The sequence below is a fragment of the Myotis daubentonii genome, chromosome 5 (genome assembly GCF_963259705.1).
Source record: "Myotis daubentonii chromosome 5, mMyoDau2.1, whole genome shotgun sequence".
Lineage (NCBI taxonomy): Eukaryota > Metazoa > Chordata > Mammalia > Chiroptera > Vespertilionidae > Myotis > Myotis daubentonii.
The window spans coordinates 57,627,357-57,645,554 of NC_081844.1; the positions used below are offsets into that span (position 1 = coordinate 57,627,357).

General features: G+C 49.3%; 2 protein-coding genes and 1 long non-coding RNA gene across 12 annotated transcripts in view; 1 reads left to right on the forward strand and 2 right to left on the reverse strand.

The window, feature by feature from the left end:
* Positions 1–5,199, forward strand: part of NR3C2 (nuclear receptor subfamily 3 group C member 2) — a 295,026-nt gene extending 289,827 nt beyond the window's left edge. For all 8 annotated transcript variants that reach the window (XM_059697882.1, XM_059697880.1, XM_059697881.1 and 5 more), the window contains one exon: positions 2,511–5,199. In XM_059697882.1, coding sequence (XP_059553865.1) covers positions 2,511–2,666 — 156 coding nt within the window. In that variant the 3' untranslated portion in view covers positions 2,667–5,199. The remainder of the gene's footprint in view (positions 1–2,510) is intronic.
* On the reverse strand, positions 788–2,555 carry LOC132235478 (uncharacterized). The gene is made up of 3 exons (XR_009453028.1): positions 2,476–2,555; positions 1,348–1,521; positions 788–1,143 (listed from the first exon to the last, which is right to left on the reverse strand). It is a non-coding gene; the product is annotated as an uncharacterized LOC132235478 (long non-coding RNA).
* Positions 5,200–11,756: 6,557 nt separating the features above from the next.
* The window catches only part of ARHGAP10 (Rho GTPase activating protein 10), a 262,224-nt gene continuing 255,782 nt past the window's right edge, over positions 11,757–18,198 (reverse strand). For 2 of the 3 annotated variants that reach the window (XM_059697887.1, XM_059697886.1), the window contains 3 exons: positions 16,303–16,455; positions 15,376–15,467; positions 11,757–12,481 (listed from right to left, as the gene is read on the reverse strand). In XM_059697887.1, coding sequence (XP_059553870.1) covers positions 12,393–12,481; positions 15,376–15,467; positions 16,303–16,455 — 334 coding nt within the window. In that variant the 3' untranslated portion in view covers positions 11,757–12,392. The remainder of the gene's footprint in view (positions 12,482–15,375; positions 15,468–16,302; positions 16,456–18,198) is intronic. The other variant, XM_059697888.1, reaches the window with a different exon arrangement.

Sequence of the window (18,198 nt, forward strand, 5' to 3'; positions counted from 1 at the left end):
TCAGCCTTGTCCCAGGGCCCGGTGGTCATCCAAAGCAGCCACCCTGAGAGTGTGTGCATGACAGGGCCTGATGCCTCGCCTGGAGCTGCCCCTCCCGCTGCACTCGCTGAACAGAGGTGGGCAGGAATGGCAGCCCGGGCTCGGGTGCATGGTTAGGGAGCAGTGACCGGGCCCTCGTCCCCAGCCAACCTGCGAGGAAACACAGCCAGCCTCAGGCCTGTCCCTTCTGGGTTCCTCAGCATCTCCTAGGTGATGCTCGGTGCCGGGAATGCAGGTGTCACAGTCAGGGACAGAGGTGCTGAGAGGCGAGGCCCTGTCCCTGTTAGCAGTCACAGGGCGCTCTGTGCACACTGCCTCGTGGTGAGACCGATTGATTCTGCCTGCGTCTCTGAGTGTGTGTGAGCGGCACTGCCCTCGCCGGTTTCAGGTGTCAGTAGGTCTGCGCAGAGCTTCCCCTGTTCCAAACCCCCGAGGGACCCCCCACTGAAAGGAGTGGCACCATGTGGAGAGAGTGAGCCCATGGGTGGCTGTTAGCTCGCACAACCGCTGGCCCACCATCTAATTCAGAAAGTCACCATCCCGATTCTAGTTTAAGAATCTTTTTTCTGGAAAAGCAGAAAACAAAGCCCTCCTGCCCTTCACTTTATAGAAGGGGGACCCAGTTCCATAAAGATGACTCAGCAGGTTTGGTAAACTGTCCATAGAGGAAAATGATGGAAGGAGCTTGGGACCAGTAGGAGGGCAGCATGAAAGAGGCTCCGCCCTAGCAGGGCATCCTGGCCTCGTGACTGAGAGTAGGCACCCTAGAAAGCAGGTGCTCTCCTCACCCTCATTTTACACATCTGGAAACTGGCACCACATCCACAAAGCAAGCACGTGCGTGAACTTGCCCTGAGCGGACGGGGATGGAGGCTGGTGCTGTTTCCCAGCATTCTCTGGCCCCCACGCCCAGTGGCTGCAGAACACGTACCCCATGTCACGGTGTTTGGAACCTGCCTAGGGAACAGCTCTCTGCAGCCACCAACAGAGCCGGTATCCATCCGAATGAGATTTTCTTGCTTTCTGGTTTGTAATGAAGGCCTTTGCCACACAGTTATTTACTATCCCACGCAATGAAAGCTCGCCATTCGAGTTTAAAAAAACCTGAGGGAAAATGACAGATGTGTTTTCACAAGAATCGCTTTTCTGACGGATTATTATTGCTTGATTTACCACAGAGGGAAATGACCAAAAGTCTAGACAACTAAAAAAATCAGAATGTGTATATTGTGATGTGAAATGATATTCCTAGTAAATAGAAGAGCAACCAAGAATGCCGTACTGCACTTGTGGTTATTGTCGCCTTACCTCACAACAGTGGTTCAGATCCAGGAGGCTGAGAAGGTCCTTGGGTGACAGAGGAGGGAAATGGCTGGATGGGCGAGGGGACTCAGAGTTGTCCTTGATGCTTTTACTGCAGTGGAGCATGGATGACAGTGGACGGCTGCATGGAGATGCAGTAGATGCCCTCACACTGCACAGCTGTGAGAAAGAGAGAAATCCTCCATTTGTGACAATATGGACAGACCGTGAGGGCAGGCATTATACTAAGTGAGATAATCCAGAGGGAGAAAGACAAATACTCTCACATTCCTGTAGAATCTAAAAAAGCCAAACTCATAGAAACAGAGTAGGACAGTGGTTACCAGGGGCTGGGGGAAATGTTGGTCAAAGCGGACAAATTTCTAGTCATCAGAGGAGTACGTTCTGGGGATCTAATGTACAGCATGGTGATTATAGCTAATCATACAGTATATCTTAAGTACTTGCACCACAAAAGAAATGGTAATTATGTGACATGATGCAGGTGTTAGCTAATCATTTTGCAATATATAAGTGTATCACATCAACCCATGGTACAGCTTAAACTTATATAATGTTCGATGCCAAGCATAACACTGCAGATCTCAAAAGCTGGGGGGAAATGGAAAAAGTAACTGAGAAGTCTGAGTCTGCCACCAGCTAAGGGCAAAAAGCCTGAAGGAGGGAGGCCCGGGGGTGGAAGGATGAGAGGAGCTCTGCCTTGTCCTTCACTGTCCTGGGCACCTGCCCCTCCAACCCCAGCCCACCTTACAGTCTTGGGATGCATCACCCAAGGATACATGCTCATGCTCGCCCCACCCAATTCACACGTAAGAATCTGAGGACAGCAATTCAGTGATCCAGCCACTCTGAACTTGGTTACTGACCCTGTTGCCACTGATACATTTAATCCTGAGCAGTTACACAGCTCTTGGCTGAATCTGTTTTGCATGAAGGCATATTACGTGCCCGGTGACATGAGCACCCTCCTTCCTCGCCCAGGGCAGGTGACTTACTAAATTCATCAGGCAGCATCACAGACAGGATTTCCTGGCTGGACTTCTGAACGTTGCTCTGAGAATTTACACAAGTTGTAAATGCAGAGCGCTGCAGGGACAGGGATGGAAATCTGACCTCTGTGTCACGTCCCCTCTCTGTCTGTGTTGCAGCTGGTGAGTGACTTGTTGGAATTTTGCTTCTATACCTTCCGAGAGTCCCAGGCCCTGAAGGTGGAGTTCCCCGCGATGCTGGTGGAGATCATCAGCGACCAGTTGCCGAAGGTGGAATCCGGGAACGCCAAGCCGCTCTACTTTCACAGGAAGTGACGGTCTCATCGTAGCAGAAGAACTTTGCCTTAAGTTCCCCTGTGTTGTTCCACACCCACGAAGGACCCAAGAAATCATATGTTTAGCAGGCGATGGTTGAGTCACACTCGTTCAGCAGTTTCTGGAGTTTAAGGTCATGTTAAGGGTTTGGGGCCGGGTTAGAAGTTAGACGTGGATTTGGCAAGACCCGAGCAGTCTAAACTCTAAAGGACTCTCCCCTCTCCAGTCCCCAGCGCTTAGAAACACGTTCCTCTGGATGAAAAGCCATATCTAGTCAATAACTCTCTGATTTTGATACTTTAACAGATGGAAGTTTTAACTATGCCATGTAGTTTCTGGTATCAGCCGCTTGTTTTAAAAGGGTTCAAGGACTAATGAACTTTTTAAAGCTTACCCTTGGTTTGCACATAAAACGTATAGGCTATATGGGGCATTAATATTCTTTTGTTATTTAAAAAAACAACAAAAAAAGAAAAAACCTATACAGACTCCCGTTGTGTAATGACAGAGCACGCGGCGTGGGAGAGCGCCCCCCTCTGGCTCGCACTCGCCCATGTTCCTCCGCATCACTGGCGTCCCTCCCCCTTCAGCGTCCATTGGTTAATTAGAATGGATAAGATGTTAAAAACAAATGCCTCGGTTTCAATTTCTAGTATCTATTGTGTTGGCTTTACAGATAATTTTTTGCAGTCTTTTGCTGTGCTGTACATTACTGTATGTATAAATTGTGAAGGACCTGAGTTATATATGGTATAAGGAACTTTTGTAAATGAGAAAAAAAAAAAGATACAAAAAAAAACTTCAATGGTTAATAGGAAGAATGGGAAAGTATTTTTGAAAGAATTCTATTTTGCTGGAGACTATTTAAGTACTATCTTTGTCTAAACAAGGTAAAAATTTCTTTTTGTAAAGTGAGATGCTCTGCATGCCTAATGAACCGTTTACAGTGTATTTAAGAAAGGGAGAGCTGTGCCTTTTTTAGCTTCACATCTGATTTACCATTTCCCAGTCTGTTGTAAATAGCCACACTGAGACCTCTTGGGTTGTCCTGAAGCCTTTCTACTTTGTCTGCCTTTGTTTTGTCTTTGGTCTCCCGCCGGGTGCTCGTGGGACGTGAGCATGTTTTCCGGCAACGGGCTGTGGTGTCCAGAGGGCCTTGAAGGCGTCACCTGAGGTCACACATGGGAGCCGGTCCGGAGCGCGGCTTTAGCACCGCCGCCCCCGTTCCTCGGTCCTCAGGCAGCAGAACCAGCCGCAGGCGAGGAGAGCCCGTGGAAACGCAAGGGCTCAGCGAGCATAGTCCCATCCCATTTTAGAGAAATGCATCTTCTCCCGTGGGGATGAGAATCCCATGCGCTCGCTACACCTGTGAAAGGGGACATGTTCACGTCTGGTCTTGGGAAGGGGGTTCGCACTCCTGGCACCGGTCTTGGGAACACGCAGGTTTTGCAGGACACACTGAGAAGATGCACGCGGGCACGGTCAGAGCAGCGTGGAGACCGCAACATCATTAGAGGGTTTTTAGATTTTTAAAAGGTAGGTTTTAACAATAAATTTTATACATAAACAGTTTTGGGGGGAAAACTACAGATCATATAAGCAAGACAGTGGCACTAAAATTTGTAATTCATTCATCTGTTTGGCACTGATGCAGTTTACGGCTTTTCTCTTGCCCCAGATCACAAACATCTCTCTTTGGGGACACTTAGCAATATGATTGCACTAAATAAGCTACTTTGAATAGAGGCCAAATCAATCTTTAAAAGTGATGATAATCATCAGGTACTCAGTGAAATCACATTATTTTCCAAAACCTACAAGCGGTAGCTGGAGAAGCCCACGGCCAGGAGAAGGCAGCGTCGGATCCACACTTTTCTCCAGGGTGCACTGTGTAGGCAACATTACCTTGTCTTTCCAAAGACACCTGCCTTATGCAAGGGGAAGCCTGTGAAAGTGCACTCGGAGGGAGTTTTTCTTACATAATTTGCAATTTCGGGAATTTAATTTATAGGCAGATCTTTAAATACAGCCAACTTACTTACATGCACAGCAATATGAACGCCACACTTGGAAGAGGATAGATGCACAGCATGCAGACTGGGAGTTTCTAGAAAAGAAACGGCTTACGAGAGCAGCTTTCAGCTCAGACTTACTTTTTACGCAGTCAGAATTTCGACGTAACCCGGTTTGGGATGGAGGTGGTCTGCATCGGCTTCTCGTATGAATGATGGTCCTGGCTGTTTGTGTGTCTCCGGGTAACTTTGCTTGGTTCAACAGCAAAGCCATATTCTAAATTCACTGCTGAATGCCTGTCCCGATCCAAATGGTCTGTCTGCTCTTATTTTTGTACCATATTGCTCTTAAGAATCTCAGTTTGGTACAATTCATAATTCACCAGAACTTCTTCATATAATTAAAAAGAAAACACACTAAATTAGTTTAAAATGAAGCAATTTATATCTTTATGCAAAACCATATGTCTGTCTTTGCAAAGGACTGTAAGCAGATTACAATAAATCCTTTACTTTAATCACCTGTTGTTGGGAAACAGTTCATTTGAATGTCTATAGGAACACCTGGATTTTGTGTCCTCCTCAACCTTGATTACATGTGCTGCTGCCTACATCCAAGATGGAGTATCAGGTTTTTGGTTTTTACCCACCATGTTAGAGACCTGTGTTAGCCACATGTTAATTATACTCTTTGGGAACTGGTTAGATGCCTTGTTTCTTAATATTTGGCCCACTAAAATACCCTATAAAAGTATGATAACTGCTAGCCACTGTATCCGCACATGGCCTCGTTTATCTTGACAACTACATGAAAGCCTGTTCATTCTAGAGACTCACATGAATAGACCAGATGCCCCATCTGACTCAGACGTCTTCCTCCAGTCGTCCTGGGCTGTCAAGAGACTCAGGTCCCCACCAGCCACAACGTTTCTCACACTCCTTACAGACTCCCTCAATTCTGCTCATTAATATGAAACACAAAAGAGCAGTAAGCAATTACCAGCTCCTTTTAAAACTAGAAAACATTTTCTTCCCCACAAGATAAATTCAAGCATAGCCACGCACGGCTTAATGATGGCGATATGTCTGAGAACTGCATCGTCATGCAGTGTCGTCATTGTGGGGACATAATAGCACTCACACAGACCTAGACGCTGTAGCCTACTACACACCCAAGCCTATCGCTCCTGGGCTAAAACCTGTACAGCATGTTACTGTACCGAATACCATGGATAACTGCAACACAGTGTTAAGTATTTGTGTATCTAAACATAGAAAGGGTGCGGTAAAAATACCGTCAAAAAGTTGAAGAAAATATTATATTCATACAGGCCACTTACCATGAATGGAGCTTGCAGAACTGGATGATGCTCTGGGCGAGTCAGTGCGTGGGTGGTGAGGGAATGGGAAGGTCTGTGACGTTACTGTATATGCTGTAGATTTTATAAACGCTGTGCACTGAAGTTACACTAACTTTATAAAGCCTGAGGTTAAATCAAGCATAAGAGAAAATGGTGCAATCAAGAGAGAACAGTAAACCTGAGATATGTAACAGCATGCTGTTTTACAGCAAACAATTTATACGTAGAAAGAGTACACTCTACAATAATGATAAAAATTAAAGTATAGTAAATGCATCAGCTGGTAAGAAAGACATTTATTGTCAAGTGGTATGTACTGTACATAACCACCAGTGCTGACCTGTTACACTACTGACAGGTTTGTGTACACCAGCATCACCACAAGCAAGTGAATAATGCATTACACAATAATGTTACCATGGCTACGATGTCACTGGTGGTAGGAATTTTTCAGCTCCATTATCATTGTAGAAACCACGGTCATTTATGTGGTCTGCCATTGACCGAGAGGTCATGTAACTGGTCATCATTCAAACCATTTGCTTTGAGAAAGATTAGACTATTTGAGAGTTAAATAAATTCAACTTCACTTAAACACAGTAGATATTTTTCTGTAACACCTCACAATCATTAAACACAACACTAGAAAAAATTCATTTAAAAGACTAAAGTATATACAAACTTGTAAAATATCTATAATTGAAGGTAATTTTATATATTAAAATTTATGGAACTTGACATATTAAGGAGTAGGGCTTTTCACAGAGAACCCATAACTTTAAACAAAAGCCATCTTAGGCTGTAAGCCCACCAAGGCTAGCAAGAGGCCACACCAGTTGGCACCCTTGAAAAGAGTGGGTGCCCTTTCTGAATAAAGCAGGCTCAGTCTTAGGTCAAGTATGACCATATTTCTAAGAATTTCTAAGAGTGCTCTCAGGCCCAGAGAATCCAGCTGCACATCTAGGAATCAGCTAAGAACTAAGACTGCTCCTGTGACAGCCACCACTGTGGGCCAGAGCAGTGGGAATCTGCATCACGATGCATATGTAGTTAGGGGCTGGTTTGCTCTCCTACGTTGAATACCCCTCAGGCAAGTAGACAACAGTGTCCTTTTATGTTAAAGTCAGGTCTAACATACTTCTTGATAAACCACAAGTGTACACAGACCAAAAGGACTTCATTATAAGTATCTCTGACAATTTAATTTCAAGTCATCCAATTGCCAATGCTGCATTTTTCTTGGAAATAAAACAGTGGCTTCCCAAACTGGATGAGAGGAGATTAAGATATGATCTGAATGATCAGCATGGATCAAGACTGTACCGGATGCAAAGTAAACCATGGAGCAGAGTAGCAGGTAGATACCTGCGAACCGCCCCCCCCCCCCAACACACACACACAACACGAATAATTAGTGGTTTACATCCGTCACCATGGATGATTTCTCATGACTCTGAGTCAGCCAGGAGGGTTCTGCTGATGTGGGCCAGGCGGGGCTGAGTCAGGCTCATTTATCGACCTTGGGCAGCCAGCCTCTCCTGTGGGTCTAGGACGGTTTTGCTCCATGTGACGGCCTCATCCTCCAGTGGGCTAGCCTGTGCGTATTTTCATGGTGGAAGAAAGGCTCTAAGAAAGACAAGGGAAGGTCTAACAATTTTCAAGCCTTGGATGGCATCAAGTTTGCTCCAGTCTCATTGGCCGAAGCAAGTGACCAGGCCAAGCTTAGAGTCTGCATGGGAGGGCCCCACAAAAAGGGCCTGGGCAAGGGAGGAGTGAAATTGGGGTCATTAAATCCATCTGCCACTAGCAATTACTCAGATATTTTCTTCACAGGATTTATGTTGCCAAAACAGTGGTTTCCAAGTTTTCATGGTTTAACAAACCCATTTCTTTGGATCTCTATGCCCTGGGCCCGCCTGTCCAGAGAGATCATGGCTCCCTCATGACTGTGAAAACGCGTGACTGGATCAGGCTACGTTCCTCCCACTCTGCTTGCTTCGCCTACAGTGTTTCTTCCGAGGCTGAACCCTCTGAGGAAGGAGAAATCCATACACTGACTCATGGCACTGAGCTGCCCCCATGCCTCTACTGCCCGAGTCCAAAGTGCAGGTGTCCTGTTTGGGGCAAAAGCAGAAGTCTGCCCTCCAATCGAGTTGATCTTCTGATAGGAAAGAATTCTCCAAGGTCTTCTTCCAACCAGGAGACTGAGATATTTTTAGCCAGGCACGAAAGCACTGGGACAATGGGCCAGCTTACCTCGTGGGGTAGCAACAAGTGACTGCCCAGGCCGGTCAAGGGAAAAAGAGTGACAAGCCTCTGAGAAGACAAACGTAGGAACAGGACAGCCGCTTGAGGAGGCTCTCCCGGAATAGCATCCTCCTACGGGGATCGGGGTGTGAGGGAGAGAAAGTCATGTGGCTGAGGAAGGTTTAGAAAGTCCTGGGAAGCATCTGGCTGAGGAAGGGCTGACCATGGTTGCCTTTGGACTTGAGGGGAGAACCAGGAAGAAGATGAGAAGGCGCCCCACACTAAGGTGAATGGGGAGCCCAGGAAAGGCCATACTCTGCTGGGCAGAGGGAAAGAGCAGGGAATGGCCATTGGAGAAGGGACACTGGAGAGAAGCGGGGAGGGGAGAAGAAGGGAGACCGACTAACCCCCACCAGCACTGCACCCGCCTCCTCCCATCTTCTCCACGTACTAACCGTACGTCCGCCATGCACCCTCCAGGCACTTGCACGCGCCACCATTTGCCATAGCATCTCAGTGAGGCGGGTGCTACTCTCTCCATTTCACAGAGGGAACCGAAGCCTAAAGAGCCCGAGTTAACATGCCCAAGGTCAGCAAGGCATTGGGGGAAAAGGACTTCAAAACCAGCTGTTTTTAACTCAAATCATGCTTTGAGCCGCTGTGTGAGCTCCCCCGGGCTGCTGGAACAAGCACCATGAGCTGAGTTGACTGAAACAACGGAAAAGTGTTGTCTCACGGGTCACAGTTCTGGAGGCGGGAAGTCCAAGCTCCGGGCGCCAGCCGGAGGGTCGTGGGGAAGGGCCTGCCCCAGGCCTCTCTCCGTGGCTTGCAGATGCCATCTTCTCCCTGTGCCTCCTCACACAGCCTTCCCTCGGTGCGTGTCTCTCAGCAGCTAAGTGATACTGAGACATTGAAGGACACCGGTCATATTGGATTAGCGCCCAACCCCATGGACCTCACCTTAACTAACTACACCTGCAATAACCCCATCTCCGAATAAGGTCACATTCTGAGGTACTGGGGTCAGGCCTTCCACATACGAATTTTGGGTGGGGTGGAGTTACAATTCAACCGGTAACCACCATTATCCCCTACTGGGCTCCTGGAGCAAAATGGTGCAGCAGAAGGAACAGGTGAGCAGCCCAGTGAAGCGGACGCAGCTCTTCGCCCTGGAGTGCCTCCCTTTTCTCGTAAGACGGGATCCTTCCCTGGATCCACAGTCACTGTGAGGAAAGAATGAGTTAGACATCGGTCTCTGGCGCAGACGATCCACTGCTTTCCCCACCTCCACCCTCAACCGCAGACGTTTCCGCCACGACAAGGAAGGGGGTGCAGCCCGCACAGCCCTGTTCTCACGTGGCATCTCCTTCACAGCCTCTGAGACCTCCAGGCAGACCCTTGGGTGACACCATCAGATGCGGGCCCACTGCCCCACTGCAAACAGGGGCCGTATCCGGGTGCCCTCTGTTGCCCAAGCCCCCGCGTGTCTCTCAATGAGCACAGCTGCAGACCCCTCAGCCGCTGCAGCTGGTGCTGAACCAGGGGTGGGGGGCGGGGCCTGCGCCCTGAGGGAGGCGGGGCCACTGCCCAGACAACCTTCCTTCAGCAGATGCTTGGGATTAGCCACACCCAGGCAGCAAACACAGAGAACAATGCACCCCATTTCTCTTCTGGGGAAATGAAGGTGATCTGCCAAATATAAGAGAACACCTCGTGATGCTGTTAGCAAACCTACTCTGGGCCTGGCCCGGGGGAGGCTGCCCACCTGAATTCCCCGGCAAGCCTGGCACTACCCCTGGCGCTACCCTGCTCTTCACCAGGTACCCCAGGAAGGGTCTGCAGGGTGTGAGGCTGTGGGACCCTTGCAGCCGGCCCTGCCAGGGCCTTGCTGCCCCCACACTGCCCCCCTACAGAGCACGAGTGGTCCTGACAAAGAGGCAGGTGACAATCAGACGGCCAGCAGTTCCGTTAGCTGAGCACGGACTATGTCCCGGGCATGCTGTATTCGGTCATTTCCACCCCAGCTATCATTTTTTTAGGAGGCAGGAACAGAACCACAGAGTTGATTTACTTTGCCCCAAACCACACAAGTAGCCAGACTTAGTGGCAATTTCCTTGACCAGGTAAGTGGTGGGATATACCCTTTAGGGGGATAACAGCAATTTTGGGGTAACAGCATGTTGGGTACACCTCAGTGTGGATGATGGAAATCTCTCAAGCAAACACACAAATCAAGTCCAGGTATGGAGGGTCTTATTTTTCAGTGCCCCATGGGGACCCACAATTAGGAATACTGCCTGGAAATCACTCACAGTGCCCACCTGAGCCCACACACCGGCCCATCGGCTTCCATTCTTCCACAGAGAGGCTTCTTAAAGCAGCGGTCGCCAACCTTTCAGACCACCGGTTGGCGACCGCTGTCTTAAAGTGGGGCACACCATAATCTCTCTTCATCAGCCACGTGCCCCTTCTACACCGTAAGCGCAGGAAATGACAACTCAGTAAACGGGACACGAGGGGTTGTGGCACCCGCACCCCTGGCCAAGCTGGCCCACACCCAGGCTGGCTGCTGTCCTGTGGCCTGGGCGCCTCGGCAGCCCAGTCGTCTCCACTGAGCCCACAGTTCCGTGTTTTAAGTTACGCTACACTAACACTGCTTATTTTTAAGTGTAACAGTGTAATTTTTCAACAGGCCCACTGCCGCACACACCTGACCCCAAACTCGACACCCACCTGGTCCAGGGAAGGCACTTCAAACCTGAGGACCAGCAAGCTCTTGAATCGTCATCTGGGCAGAGGCGACCACGCGTTCTTCCTGTGACAGTCTGGAGAGAGGTCTGCCAGCACCTCCTGTGGGGACAGAAACACACGGAGGCCGGAGCAGGCTCAGGCCCCTGAGACGGGGACAAAGGGGTATCCTTTGCCCTGAGGGGCTGGGTCAGCCTGTGCCTGGGAGTCGGAGGCTAAGAACGAGGGAGCGGCACAGCAGGGCTGGCCCACAGGTAGGGGCCATCGCGTGCAGGCTCGCCGCGAGGCTCCTCCAGGAAAGGTCTGCATGCCCGACCTGCTGCTGCGAAACCCAGCCTAATCCAGAGACTTAGTGCCTAGAAAACAGAAAGCAGAGCTGTACAGCCCAGCGAGGGGGAGGGCTGACCCCACAGCGCTGCTGCAGTTCACACACAAACCACTGGGGGCATCGCCCGCCCTGCTCCGGGTCAAGGGTCGCGCAGGCCCTGGGGAAAGGCTGTTCTGGAGGCTGGAGAAAGCCCTCCGGGCCCTCACACATCAGAGAGGCGCTGCCCCCAGGACCACCGCCCGGCATATAAGCAAGGCTCCTCCTCCGTGTCGCCTTCCTGCGAGCCAGTGCCAGGTCAGCAGGAAGTGCATTTCCGTCCACTGGCTGGCAAATCATAAAACATCACAGAGGGAACACACTCCAGCATCCTCCCCACATTATGACACACACCAAATAGGAAATTACATTTTATTTCATTTACAGAGGCCTTGGAGCAAAAGGGTGGTGTCGGGGAAACAGCACATGGGTGAGCACCACCAAGGAGAAGCCTGTTATAAATACGCGGGTGCTCTCAGCGTAGCATGAGTGTCGGGTCCAAGGGACCCGAGGGGGGCCGTCCAGGGAGGAGCACCTGCCCGCTGGGTTTAGAACAAGTCACTGCCCTGACCCCCAGCAGCAGCGCCTCCACACGTCCACCGGAGCCAGGAGGCCTCTTGCAAACACCACCACGAGGGCAGTTCCCTATAAAACCTCAGCAGCAGGGTGGGGAGGTGTCTGGCGGGGTGGTGGCCAGGGGGGAGGTGGGGCTGGCAGGTGGCCGCCACCCTCCCTCCTGCTCTCTGGATAATTAACAATCACATGTCTGAGGCTTGACAAGTGAAAAGTCCATCCCGACACTGTTCTCCTGCTCCACAGACCTACACAGTTCTCTGTGGTGTGTCCCTCTCCCCACCTCTAGCAGTGTGTCCCCCTCCGCACCCCCGGAGTGCCCATTGTGATCTGGAATTCCCGTGTGTCCGGTGGCTGTGGCTTCGCTGCCCCAGGCAGGGCCTTGGGTGTCAGGTTCCGTGGGGCCCTCACAGGACGGGCGCTAGAGCAGCTTGACGTAATTCTGTGGAATCAGCCCCCTCTTGCCATTCAGAGTCCCTTCTAGCCAGCCAGGTTCCCTCGAGGTTTGTACTGAAAGGGAAGAGAAATCACTTTTTATCAAAATACCCCAAGTACTTGCTCCCTGTGAATTCATTGTACTGCTGTGTGTGTGTGTGTGTGTGTGTGTGTGTGTGTGTGTGTGTGTGTATATATATATATATATATATATATATATATATATATATATATATATATATATATATAGTTTTAATGATTTCTAAGAGGGAGAGGGAGAGAATGAAACATCAATGATGAGAGAGAATCATTGATCTGTTGTCTCCTGCACACCCCCTACTGGGGATCAAGCCTGAAACCCAGGCATGTGCCCTTGACCGGAATTGAACTTAGGACCCTTCAGTCCGCAGGCCGATGCTCTATGCACTGAGCCAAAAACAGCGAGGGCTGCTGTGTATCTTGAAGGCTCAACCAATAGTGAATGTGGCCACAGTGCTCCCAGGTCAGCCACATCCTCCATCCACAGATGACCATGTGCTACATTCAAAGTCCCACCTTCCATGACCCAAAACGCTGTCTTGACACATCAATCTGTGGACGTCCTTGAAGATCAAGATGAAAATAGCATGCACAGAGAACTGACGGACCAAATCCAGAGTCACACAGAGAATAGAAAAGCCAGGATCTGATCTCAGACTAACTTCACAGTTTACCATCTGTAACTACCTGCCATCAACCTGTCCTCCCCCAAACGCACTGAGATACTGGTATCTGCGTGTGTGTGTGTGTGTGCATGTGTGTTTGTGGAGAGAAACACACACACCACATAAACAGAGTCACGCACACCCACTTTTTTAGGATTCCGGAAAGTCATTGAAGGACTTCAGAGGTGGAGAACTTCAGTCCCCAGTGCCAGACATCTACCATCCGTGCTCAGAACTGACCCTCATCCCGGGGCCTGTGGGCCCAGAGGAGATGTCCCTGTCCCAGTGTGGTCCTGGATTTTACAGTAACCGGTTCAAGGTGAGTATATGATTCCATTCTGGCTATCAAGGCAGGAGGGCAAGTAAACTAGGAAAGAAGTTCTGGAAAACTTCTCATTCTAAGAAAAGAAAGGGAACACAAGCAAGGAAGAGGCGCCCTTCTGCTGGGGTTGCGTGTGGCCATGGTGCCTGCACCTGTGCGGCCATCCTGGCTGCGTGGGGAAAGCCAGCCAGACGCCCCGCCCGGAGCTGAGGATGCTTCAGCAGAGGGGACACTGTGGTGGTGGAGAATGTGCGTGAACCAACCCTAGAGCTCCCAATGCCCAGACTTCCTGCAGCGTGAGCTAATCCATCTTCATGATTAATTTACCTCCTGTGTCAGTTTCTGTTACTGCAGCACAAGGCCTCCTAACAGATATACCCCTACCAGGATAAATATCTCAACAGTCCCGGGAAGAGATTCCAGAGGCTCCCAAACAAATCTAATCACACAATGCAAAAATTTGCCATCCTTCCTCAAATGGGTAGGCTTCAATGCTACATCCCGGCTTCCTCTTCTGCCATATGAGGTGCCAACAAGTGGCAGGCCCGGGGCAGGGCGGCTATGTCACCACACTCTCTGCGTGGATGTACGCGATGGTGGCAGAGGAATGATCTTGCTTACGCTCCAAGATTAAAATTCCTCCACAAAATATAATTCTGTCAGATGTGGAGTTTTGTTGTGGTGGTTTGTTTTCTGTCACTATCAGGAGTCCCGGGCCCTCAAGAGTACACATATATAGAAATCTCTTCTAAAAGAGGCAACGTGCTTCCTAAAAACACAATCACCAACAAATGCCGCATTACTGACAATATACCACTATGCACTGTGCTGATACATTCCACGTAGTCCAAACATTCTGGCTAATCAACCATTCCAGAACTAAGGTTCTGTTTCCCCAGAACTCTTTTGGGCAGCTCCACCCACACACGACATCACTGTTTCCACAGCAACCAATGAATTTCATCATGAGCTAGACTGGAGAAGAAATAAAGAGGGGAGAGGGGGAGACATATATTCAACCATTGGGGTAATTTGTGAAATATTAAGCCGGGCATAATTCCTAAATGATTGTGTATGAATAATAAACACACATAAAAAGTGCACCCTTATTTCAATGTGAAAAGTCAATACCCATATCTAAATATTCACACATTATTCAAATCAGCAAAAATCATGTAGAGCAGAGGAAGAGTAAGGGAATTATAAACCAAAATTTTTCTATAATAGTTTCCTTTTAGTAACTCAGATTTGGCAAACCTGATTTGGGAGGCTTGGTTGGGAACTCAGAGAAAAAACAATGGATGCAAAATCGGAAATATTCTTACCCTGGCCAGTGTTTCTAGGTGGTTAGAACATCAGTGCACAAAACCAAAGGGTCTCTGGTTCCATTCCTGGTCAAGGGCACATAACAAGGTTCGATCCTGGCCCCAAATGGGGTGTGTGCAGGAGGCAACCAATCAACATATCTCTCTCACCTCTCTCTCTCTCTCTCTCTCTCTCTCTCTCTCTCTCTCTCTCTCTATATATATATATATATATATATATATATATATATATATATATATATATATATATATATATTCCTCAGGTGAGAATTAACAAAATAAAAAAATATATTTTAATTCCACTGGCACTAGCTTCTCTGCATCAGGAGATGAGGAGAAAGATGTCCTCAATGAAGACCCAAAGAGTTAAAAGGGTTGGAGAATAACCAAGATGAAGGCAGGGGTGGGTGCCAGCCATCCAGACAGCTGCTGGCGTCCTGTTCCGGGGGGTGGGGGGTGGGGTGGGGGTGGGGTGGACCAGCTCTCTCCTGTCCAGAACATAATGGGAGAGTCTTGTGCTGCTGACAATGCTCCAACCAGGGACCGCCTGGTCTAGGTGGTAGACATTCTGGGTTGTAGACAGAATATATCCGACCACAAAGCTCTCAGAGCACTCACCATCCTCAAAAATTGCTCCTATTTCGAACGATAACTCGGAGCTGTGTTCTGCTTCACACGGATACACCGCTCGAGCCTTCCGACTGGTGACGCTGAGAAGGGACCAGGACAGACACAAATTAACACGTGGAGAAACTAGGAGAGAGAAACCTCACCTCCCGCCGCCTCCCATTTCCCAGGTCTCATTTCTATGTCACTGGTGGGACAACTTCCACCAAAGAAAGTAGGGAAGTGAACATCAGGCACAAGCACATCACTTGATTTTCAAGTAAATGATGGGCTTCAAATTCAAATGTTTCTTTAGGGAGCCTCTCTGAGCAGCTTTCACTGAAACGCTTCCCTAGTTCTCCTCTCCGCCTGGCGGGGCCCCCTTTCCGATCCTTCCGTGCCATCAGCACCACCAGGCATGTGTGTTTCCTCGGCGCTGTGGCCCATCTATTGGGAAAAGCTCCAGTGTCTTGAGCCAGAAGACACAGCAGCGACAGGCAGAGGCACATGTGTGCTCCGTGGCTTCCACAATGCCCTGCGGACACTGATCTGTCTGGACCGACGGTCAGCTTCCATGCCCTCTGGAAGGGGCCTGTTCACCACTGTTCCCAGTGTCCCGTGAACCCTTCTTTAAAACAAATCATGTGCTTTATAGTCATGTATAAAAAGTTGTTCTAAAATGAATGAATAGTTTCAAAACTGCAACATCGGCACCAAAAAGAGTAGGTTTGAGCAGGTCTCAGACGAGGTAAATTTCTCCCGAGAATGTCCTTGCTCAGGAACAGGGGTTCGGCCCTGAGACAAGGTTGTAAGTGCTTCCCAAGAGGCCGGGGGAGCCCAAGCCAGCCTTTTCCAGCCGAGGACACGAGCACCTGCTCGGGTTAAGGAGCCCCGTCCATGTGCTGTCACCGTCCTCTACATCCCATCCCAACCACGTACCTTTCAGGTGGCTTGTCCGCTGGGGTGGCAGGAGGACAGGAAAGGAAAGGTGACAACTTGGGTGAAGGAGGGGTAACAGCTCGGTTGCAGCTCAGTGTGGTCGGAGACTGCGGGTTAAGCCACTGGACCATCGGCGGTCGGGTCTGGCTTGAGCTAAGGATGGAAGTTTGAAGAACCGGATTTAATAGTATAAAGGCCACAGAACCCCAAACACATGACACCTCAATCCTCAACAGCTAGGATGATGGCTCCCTTGTCTCTCCAGATGAACAGAGAGTCCTCTCCACATGCTGTTCGAACCCCAAAAGCCACACCCCAAACTAGCGGCACCTTGTACTTCTCCAGGTTAGTGGAGAAGGTCGAGTCTCGTCCAACCTGGCCAGGTATCAGCTCGCTAATTAGGGCACCGGAATCCAAGTGCCCAGAGTAGTTGCTGGGACTTTTGAGGTTTTCTGTTTATGAGGAAAGTCAAATGAATGTGCAGCAGACACGGCGGCCTACAGCTCCAAAAATTCAGCATGTGGCCTTTGGATGTTTAAAGCTTTTTTATCTGGTCATAAACATGTAGCAACTCAGAAGAAAACGCAGTGGGAATCAAGAGCCCTCCGGAGAGGACTAGACTAGCTTTAAAGGAGAAAGCAACGAATAGCAAAAACCTTTGGTGACCTGAACATTCCCTAACATTTGCAAATTTCAAAAAAAAAATTAATGGAAAAGGTCAGTGAACAGGCTCCTGGAGGGGCCTCTAAACACAAAGGGAGAGTCGATACAGGTGTGTTGACCTGAATTACATTCTTCTCCAGGCATCCAAGCGGGAGGCGTGTGGTGATGGTCCCTGAAGCTCACTTTACAAGCTCCTCCTTCCATTCCGTCTCACTTTCAGCACACACGTCTTCCCTAGCTGCTCGGACCCAGGTGCTCCTCACCTCAAACTCACCCTCTTCAGCTAACTAACACGTTTCCACGAGCAGCTGCTTCCTGTCCTTCCACACTCCTGAGCATTGCTTTGAGTCTTCCTTCTCTAGAAAAACTAATACCACACTCTGTCCAGTTTTACTTCAAATTCTTCCCAGGCTGTTCCTCTGCCCACCTTCTCTTCATTATCAGACCAGCCCATTCTCACCGCCTTGTGTCTGTTACCACTGTGGTCTCTGGCTCATCTCCAGCCCGTTCCTCCAACCCTGCCTGCTCAATTGGACACATTCAGCCACCTAAGATCCAGTCTACCCAACCTGCCTCCCCCAGAACCAGTGTGCCCCCACCTGCCCTCCAGGGGCTCTTCTGCCCTCGTAGACTGCCCGTCTGCCTGCAGCCCTGCTTCCCTGAGTTTGACACACACGCTGCCTCCCGTTTCTCCTCAACTCTCAGCCTCCCCAGTCCCTCTGCCTGGTCAAAGCTGTCTCTAGCTCAGCTCAGCTCGTCACCCCAATACTTCTCCTTTGGCCTAAGTCACCGATCTTCCCTGAAGGCCCGCCACACCAATAAACAGGAGGGCAGGTTGACCTGAGCTGTTCTGTGATAGTTTCCGATACTTCTCTTGCCTTCTGGGCAAGAGCAAGTCTTTAGCTCTTTCTGTATACCTCAATGGCCCGGAAGACTGCTAGGCACACGAAGTCTTCGACCAACATCCGAACAATAAATCTCGGTGTTCTATAACTAAAGTTGGATTTTATAAATCAGGTACCTGAAATATTCCACTATTGACTTGATATTTAGTTCACAGGTTTCCTATCCTTTGATCAGGAAAAGGGGGTAGGGGATGTGCTTTTAAAAAGCATTGTTCTTTGAATGACTTATTTATAACCCCCCTATCCAGCCGTTCATTTGGAAGTCACAAAACCTATCTCATACACAGCAAAGACACCCATAACTCTCAAAGTGATCTGTGTCACCAGC